At 37.1% G+C, this 8,307-nt stretch overlaps 1 protein-coding gene across 1 annotated transcript; it reads right to left on the bottom strand.

The window, feature by feature from the left end:
• Positions 1 to 1,302: 1,302 nt before the first annotated feature.
• On the bottom strand, positions 1,303 to 7,522 carry LOC140160374 (uncharacterized). Its single transcript, XM_072183617.1, has 5 exons — positions 7,318 to 7,522; positions 6,684 to 6,789; positions 5,543 to 5,717; positions 3,522 to 3,875; positions 1,303 to 1,531 (listed from the first exon to the last, which is right to left on the bottom strand). Exons 1-5 carry the CDS (start codon positions 7,344 to 7,346, stop codon positions 1,434 to 1,436), a joined length of 762 nt encoding a protein of 253 aa, XP_072039718.1. The 5' UTR covers positions 7,347 to 7,522; the 3' UTR covers positions 1,303 to 1,433.
• Positions 7,523 to 8,307: the final 785 nt, after the last annotated feature.

Here is an 8,307-nt window from a genome sequence, read left to right as displayed (position 1 = left end):
CCGTTAAACATTTTCGTCATCAGCTTAAACGAATTATGATTTCAGTTTATGAATCACTTTTTTTCTTTTATTTTTTTCTGGGCATTGTCCGTCTTGTCTTATTGGCCTTGCATGTTAGGTCTCATGTGATTTTGTTCTTATTATTTTTGCAACGAATTTTGTTTAGGGGTTGATTTATTCAGGCCTCATTGGCCTTCCGGTCAACTCCTCCATATTGTCTTTTTTGTTTGCTGTTTGTTTTGAGGTACAATTTTTATTATGTATATAGAAATAAATGAATTTGATTGATTGATTGATTGATGGCATAACTGGGCATTAACAGCATAGACAAAAAAGTCATTTAGAAGCTGTTGACGAGGAAGCACACAGAAAGCGATTAACCTCCCTGCTGAAGCTGGCCCTCGATCTAATGGCTGGAATTTGGGCAGGAAGAGAATTCCATAATTGGGCTGTAGATGGTAGATATGATTTTTCATGTCTGACAAGGTTTGATCTTGGGACTTCCACTGCTAGGTCATGGGATCTCACAGACCGTCGCAACCTGGTGTCATGGACATGGATGTCTGGCATCAGCTGGCATAATAACTCAGGGGCCTCCTTGTAGAACATACGATGGAAGAGGGTGGCTGCTCCAACTGCCCTGCGGTGGCTCAGTGGCTGAATACAAAGATCTTCATACTCATTCGTTGGCAGACCAATGACACCCTTAGCTCTATTTTGGATGGAGTCAAGCTGAGCTAGTGAGGTGGAAATTGCACCAGTTCAAGCCAGCTAGCCTATTCCATTTTTAATCGTATCATGGCCTTGTAGATGATAGCTCTCTGTACAGGTAGAATAGGGCGAAGCTATAGCCTACATACATTATAAATTATGTTCTACTGACTCGTTCACCCAATGAAGGCAGTTGATGGATAGTGTCTACATTATTTTATCATGATACTTTAAGTACGATTCTTTGTATGTAATAGAGAGATTGCGATTTCCAAACTCCGGGTCCAAACTAGCATCGAACGTACGTGGAATCTATTTAAAATCCCGTCACAGTTAGTTAGTGGGTTTGAATACAATTCCACGTTCGATACGTACGTTTGTATGTGATTTGCGCGACATAGGTCGGTAGAGAGTGGTGACCAAATAGAACATGTAGAATGTCCTTTTATCTCAATCCTATTATTTCAAATTCAAGTTTGTAGCATTTCAATGTGACCTCAACACATCAAGATATTATCCAGGAATTCTGTGGCTACAAAATAATAATGACATAAGTTTCTCCCGATAGCTCTAGCATGTCTAGGCCTATAGCCTGCTCAGTATTACGGTCACATGCCCATAAGCATCTTAAACAAAGGACTTCGCAGATGTCGTATACAAACTGAAAGAAACCCATTTTCTAAAATAAACAACCCTTTTTAGATTCACAGATGACTTCAAAGTCAAACGAAAGCTTCTGATGTATGGCGTGCATCATTTTCTGGGTAAACTCCACGAGCCCGGTTCCTATCGTCATTTCCGTTAAGAATGCCACAAAGATCTGCAAAAAGTAAGAAATATCAATAACTAATGTTAGCATATAATAGCCCAATATATAGCTTCTTTACAAAAAGTAGGTAAGTCAGGTTCGCGATGTGGCATACCAACTTTTTAAGAAATCTGGAAAAAGAGCCGTTCATACATACGCGTTATATAACAGCATATGTGATTGGTCGATAGGCGGGCATAAACAACGTTTATGCCCTGCTTTCTGGTCGTAAACAAGCCGCGTCAGAACCGATGAACGCACGCGAGTAGGATATACGCGCGTATGCTCGCGAGCTATTTACGCAAAGCGAGAATGATGTACGCGATGTTCGCGCGCGTCCAAACACGGTGGACTGAGCAAGTAAACGTTTTCTTACAATTAGAATGAAAAAACTTTTAACGCGGCTGTGTACTCTAGCCATTGTTTCTTTCTCAAAATTGAGTTTTTATGATATGTTTGTACCTTGTTATGTTTTTTATAAATACAAGGAATGAAAATCCAGATTTGTAAACTCCAACTGAAATATTTTAAGGATTTTATTTCACTATTCCACTCGTGTTTGAAATTGAAAAGGAAAGAAAATCTTTGTTGTACCAGCAAGGTACACGCGCGCAACAACTCATCGCATTGCGTATCGCGCAATTTGTTAACGCACAAATACGCGACGTATACGCGACGCTTATCTGCTTGCGCGGCGCATCTTATGGAAACACCACGGAAGCACTGATTTCACAAAAACCTAGTGGTCAAATGGCTCCGTTTTAGCTGATAAAATGTGGGTTTTTTCAAGTTCTTTCCCCCGATTTAAATACCAAGTTATGAATGGATTTCGCTCAAACTTCTCAAGGGGCTGTGGATTTACCCGATGTTTACGTAATATAAGTTTCAAAAACGAAAACTGTCGCATTCTCCTGTGAGATTCGTTGAAAGTGCAAAATGTGACCACTTTAAACTTCAACGGCCATTATTTCAATGTTCATTTTCTCGGTAAAATGACGATTTAGGTACACGATAACTCAATAAATACAGCATCTATAGGTAAGCAAATATGATCATCGTAAAAAGCATGATCGACTCAAGAAACGGTTTTCTCATTTTTTATATGTTGGTCTATTTCCGATTTTGGGCATCATTTTGTGCAAATAGGCGTTTTTGAATTTTAAAAAGTTCATTTTGATGCCTTATATGGTCAATATCTCAAAAATTAAGGCCAATATCAAAAAAATAAAAAACCGTTTTTGGAATGGAGCCTCAAGATTGAGCTAAAACAAAATAAAATATTTTGGAAAGAGTGTTTTTTGTTATGATGTACCTAATAAATATTGCCAAAAACTCACTTTTTTTTGATTTTCTTCAAAATTGTTGTTTTTACCCCAAATCTGTATTTATATTAAGATTTATTGATGTCTTGCCTTCATAAAAATGTATACTTTTATATGTTTTGCGCGAATAATTACAAAGTTATTGCACTTTTACTACATGCATGTCTGAGAGTACACAGCCACCTTAAAAAGGATAAGAAATTGGTAGTTTTTAGTCTAAAATGACAATATTTTTTAGTTGTGGAGGAAAATAACAGCACGCAGAATGTTACGTATGTATGAACGGGGTTCATTCATATATTTTCATGACTAAACGTTGTTTATGCCCTCGGGCATAAACAATCGTTTAGTCATGAAAACATATGAATGAACCCCTAATTTTTTTTTTACACATAAGAATAAGCCACGAAACGGCATAGGGCCTACGTGATTTGTATACGCCCATTTTAACATGTTTAACCCTCCTGTACCACATAGCGAGGTAAATGTTCTATGATCTAGAGCTATATCTCAGTATAAACAACGGTGAAAAAGAAACTCTTGTATGAAATGCTTGAAATGTTTTTGTTTATTTGTTTCTATGATATATAATTATATCAATTGATTAATTGATTGTGTGCCTGATTATTTATTTTTATTTACCATTTCCTTTTCTTACGCTTTCTCACACGTATACCCACCTAAGTTTTTGATTCTATTAAGCGTATTTTTCTGGTGTGCCAACTTCGCTGTTTGTTCATGTTCACATTTATCCTCCTCCTGTAATTTTCTTGTTCCTCGATAGCAAATCGCCAAACCCAATATGAACACCACAAAGGCAATAACTACAGCTATGATCCATGCAGGGCCATGTTGCAGACGAGGTGTTCCAATAAGACGCTCAGTACTTGGGACAACCAGGGCCTCTGTTCTTCTGATCTGCTTTGTGATTGAAGGCGGTTCTGTCACATCTGTCATGTTTTTTGTTCTGGCATCAGATACAGAATGCGTTTCTTCTTTGAGAGGTTCGGTTGTCTGCAGTGATGCAAAATAAGCTGAAACGAAACATCAGAAAGAAATACACCATCTCAATAGCAGCCAAATCGTGTCCAGTTTAACCTCCATCTCCAAAATGTGACCTTAAACTGTGGTGGAGTTTGAAATTTTGTTTACCAATAAATTTGAGTTAAAGTATTGGGTCCTGACTCATGAGCATGTTTGACACTTTAGTGCCTGACTTGTACTCATTAATTCAAGAATAATTAACTTGTTTCACCCTTAGGATAATGGTGCGTGTAAAGGGTAGGCTACACCCCTGCATGGCCGGATTTACCATAGGGCCAGATGGGCCCGGGCCCAGGGCCCCAAATATTGGGGGCCCCCAAAATTGCCCTGTGCAGTGTGCATCTTCCATTTTAGCTGAAAAACAGCCAAAATAGGGTACAAAAATTGTAAAATTTTGCGCGCTTCCGCACGCACTGGCCCATTATATAGCAAAATTCAGCTTCAATTTGAGCTAAAATAGTCTAAGATTGAAATTTTTCGCGCGCAAACGTCCTAGTAAAATCTAAACACTTGGCCACTTGAGTGCACATGTCTTCCTCACGGTGCGTTTGGGGCCTCCAAATTTTGGCCTGGCCCAGGGCCCCAAAAAAGGTAAATCCGGCCCTGCACCCCTGAAATGTACTAAATATTTGATAACCATGGACGAACCCAGCAAGCAAAAAAGATCTAATGGTTCCGAATATGTATCAATTTGAATTCAATTTTACTACTGATAAAGTTTTGGTTTTGAATGGTGACCGGAAATCTATATTAGCCTACCTACCTACATGTACTTACTTACATTAACATTTATTTTTAACAATTGTTTGAAGGGAAATAATGTTGTTGTTAAAGCTGATTGATTGACATTCAAAATTGCTATATCATTTTAGCATCCCGATTTATATTTGCAAATAATACAAAATAACAAGCATATCAAGCAGAAAATATTTTGTGTATCTTAATCGTAAATTGAAGAATAACAATTAAATGACCTCCATGATATTATGGAACTGGATCATCATAACCATTCAGTTAAACCCGGAAATAAATAAGTAAACATATATTACAACTGGGAAGAATATATCACTGTATAAACAATTGACCATGTGATAATTTCGCAATAGAGCTCAGCCTTTGCAAAATGCGTCTGTGGAAGTTTCCCGGGGAAGTGTATTGTGCAACCAAGGAGAATCGGAGCCAGGAAAGAGTACATTACTATCAGAATTATTATTGCATATTGACTTACGCCACTATACATTCTCTATACGTTACTTTGTAAACTGTCAGCTATTCAAACAATTAGCTTAAATAGCTAAAGAAAAACATTTGTCCAGTGACGATTAGTTCGGCCTGTCATGTAGGCCTATTGAAGTGAAAGTTGCACGCAAATAACATGTTTTGGCAAATTTACATTTCTATATACCCAAATTAAGGCGTTTACTGAATGTGTGCGTAATTAAACAGTAGGCCTGGGCCTACGAAGGAATTCATATTTATGTCTGTGCGGCAGAGATTTAACTCCCTTTTTCCACTCTTCAGTTGTTTCTTTCTAGGCCAGCATGTTATAGACTTTTATTTCTAGCGGGGCGTTTTGCTTGAGTCTGGTCCCACCAGGACCCAACCATGTCTCAATAAACAAACAAACAAACATATAAACACGCATGAAGGGATTTACCAGGGCAATTAGTTTGGCAGTTTGTGACGGAATAGTAGGTTTCTTCAGGTAGGCAGTACATTTGGCATTCTAGGCATCGTCTTTGACTGCAGAATAGGTTCGTCACGTGACTGCACTCTCCAGGACAACCTTCCCATTGAGAATGGAAGAGTTGTTGCTGCTGCTGGGAAGTCTCCTGCAAAAGGGCAATAATGAATAAAATATTATTGAATAATAATTGGTTTAATTATTAATCATTCATTCATTATTATGTTAATTGTTATTATCAAAATAATTTAAATAATTAATTGATGAGATTATAATATTTAAATTTGCACAAAACAAGATTCTGACAGGTCAGAGTTCAGCTGTAAAACAGAAAATGTGCGGAGTGCGTAGGATGTGTTCTTGTGCATTGATTACTTTGAGTAACATTGACATAATTTTGTAAAACCAGCAGCAGCAGCAACTCTTCCATTCTCAATGGGAAGGTTGTCCTGGAGAGTGCAGTCACGTGAGAAACCTATTATGCGAGAAGAGTCAAAGACGATGCCTAGAATGCCCAATGTAGGTCTACTGCCTACCATGAAGAAACCTACTATTCCGTTACAAACTGCCATGCACGTGTGTTTGTTTGTTTATTTATTTATTTATTTATTTATTTATTTATTTATTTATTTATTTATTTATTTATTTATTTATTTATTTATTTATTTGTTTGTTTGTTTGTTTGTTTGTTTGTTTGTTTGTTTATTTGTTTGTTTGTTTGTTTGTTTGTTTGTTTGTTTATTTATTTATTTTAATTATTTATTTGTTTGTTTGTTTTTGGGACATGCTTGGGTCCTGTTGAGACCAGACTCAAGCAAAAAGGCCCACTAGAAATAACAGTGCATGACGAAATTGATTATACAACCCGCTGAATGGATCGATGTTTTTCCAAAAATGACCCCAAAAAGATCATTTCAACTCCTGAAATCCTTGTAAGTAGTCAACTATGAACCATGCACCTTACCCCTAAATTGTGGTCAAATTTGGACCATTTTGTGGCTAAGATAGGCATATGAAATATGCGTGGGGTTGGCGGGTGTGTTTGTGAGGGGTGAGGTGGGTGTGGTTGTGGGTGTTCTTTATACGCTAATTGCATATGACATGTCTCACTCACCTCTGATACTTGTGACGTGGAATCATCACGTGCATTGGGTTCTACTGGTGTTCCTATTGTGAATGAACATATAACTGCGGTTACCAGTAGGCCTAACTGAAGAAACCTAAAATCGAACAGAAATACAAGAAAAAAAATCGATATTATGAACATTTTCAACAATACTATTCTAAATATAATACACGGAAATTATTTTTTTTCTTAAGTGGCGTAGGGGTGTGGTGGTAAGGCAAGATGTCAAACTGGGGAAGCATCCCTCTTTGCCACACGATAGGCCTACGTCGCGTCAATAATAGTCTATAGCTTTATATTTACATCTTACATCAGTCTGGTCTTTATATGTATACGAACAAACACTCATGAACATGATGAAATTTGTAAGGATTATTAGTACATATATTTTAGTAGGCTCTTACATGTAGGCCCTGCAATGTAAATAATAAAACACCCCACTTACCGATTAAATGTACAACAATTGGCATGCATTATTGGAAATGGTTCGAAAAGAAATATATAAAGGCCTAATGACAATTAATGCGCCACAAATTATTAGTATATGCATTTTGTTAATGGCAATTTAAGTAGGCTCTTACATGTAGGCCCTACAATGTAAATAATAAAACACCCCACTTACCGATTAAATGTACAACAATTGGTATGCATTATTGGAAATGATTCGAAAAGAAATGACAATTAATGCGCCACAAATCTCTCGAAATAAAGGCAATGACTGAGCAATAGTAGCCTTCCTCGATATCTCCGCGACGTAGGGCCTACTCCAGTCTCATTACAAATGATGTTTAAATAATTGTGAAATATATTATTGCTTTAATAATTTCGAACTGGGAAATACCACCGTTTCGTACCTTAAACATGTTTAAACCTCACACGTAACAAGTTATTTTTAAATAAAACGTTTTTTCCGACATGACTCACTCACCTGACTCTGCCTGATACGTAGCACTGTCAGCCATTTACCATTTTGCTATCATTGCCGTTGTATTTTAATATCTGTTGCACTCTCTGTAGAGTCATGATAGTTCATGCCACTCATTAGCAAAATAACGATGCCTTTTTATTTTCAGGCATTAATTTGATTTTCAATATTTTTAAAGTTTTGAATGTGAATTGCCAGGGTGAATTGTACAAATATCTCCAGACAATTATTTGCAAAGGTCTCATGACCGGCCTACCGTGTCAGTCAACTGCCGTTCAGCATGTTCAGTTTCATAGGATGAAGCATTGAACATGTACATGTACAGATGCATTGTTATCAGCCGGTCATGATCATAATAAGCCTGAATATTGGTTTTTGTGAGTCAATGCAAGTACAGCCTGTCTCAAAAAAAATTGTGCAAGTGAAAAGCGCCCTCTTTGACAACCAGAAAATACCGTTGTGGCATGATGCTTATATGAACGTCAATGGCGTAGTCGCAACTCTCAAATGCCGTTTGTTCTGTTCAATTTGCTAATTTTAATCTCGAGATATGTTTAGTTAACTACAAAAGGGTAAAATCATAATTGTGCCACTTTTACAAATACTATGGAAGAGGGGCTGTACATGTAAATCAATGATACCATCAAGTTTATCAAGTAAGAGTTTCTTCGTGAAATCAAAAGAATG

The sequence above is a fragment of the Amphiura filiformis genome, chromosome 9, assembly GCF_039555335.1.
Source record: "Amphiura filiformis chromosome 9, Afil_fr2py, whole genome shotgun sequence".
Classification (NCBI taxonomy): Eukaryota; Metazoa; Echinodermata; class Ophiuroidea; order Amphilepidida; family Amphiuridae; genus Amphiura; species Amphiura filiformis.
Note: the sequence above shows the minus strand (reverse complement) of the source record. Positions and strands in the feature narration are given on the sequence as shown.

Coding starts and splice junctions, on each gene's coding strand:
- LOC140160374 (XM_072183617.1), bottom strand. CDS start 7,346: ATGCATACCAATTGTTGTACATTTAATCG. Junction 3,876..5,542: donor CTGCCAAACTAATTGCCCTG/GTAAATCCCTTC, acceptor GTTTCGTTTCAG/CTTATTTTGCATCACTGCAG. Junction 1,532..3,521: donor TAATAGAATCAAAAACTTAG/GTGGGTATACGT, acceptor TACTTTTTGCAG/ATCTTTGTGGCATTCTTAAC.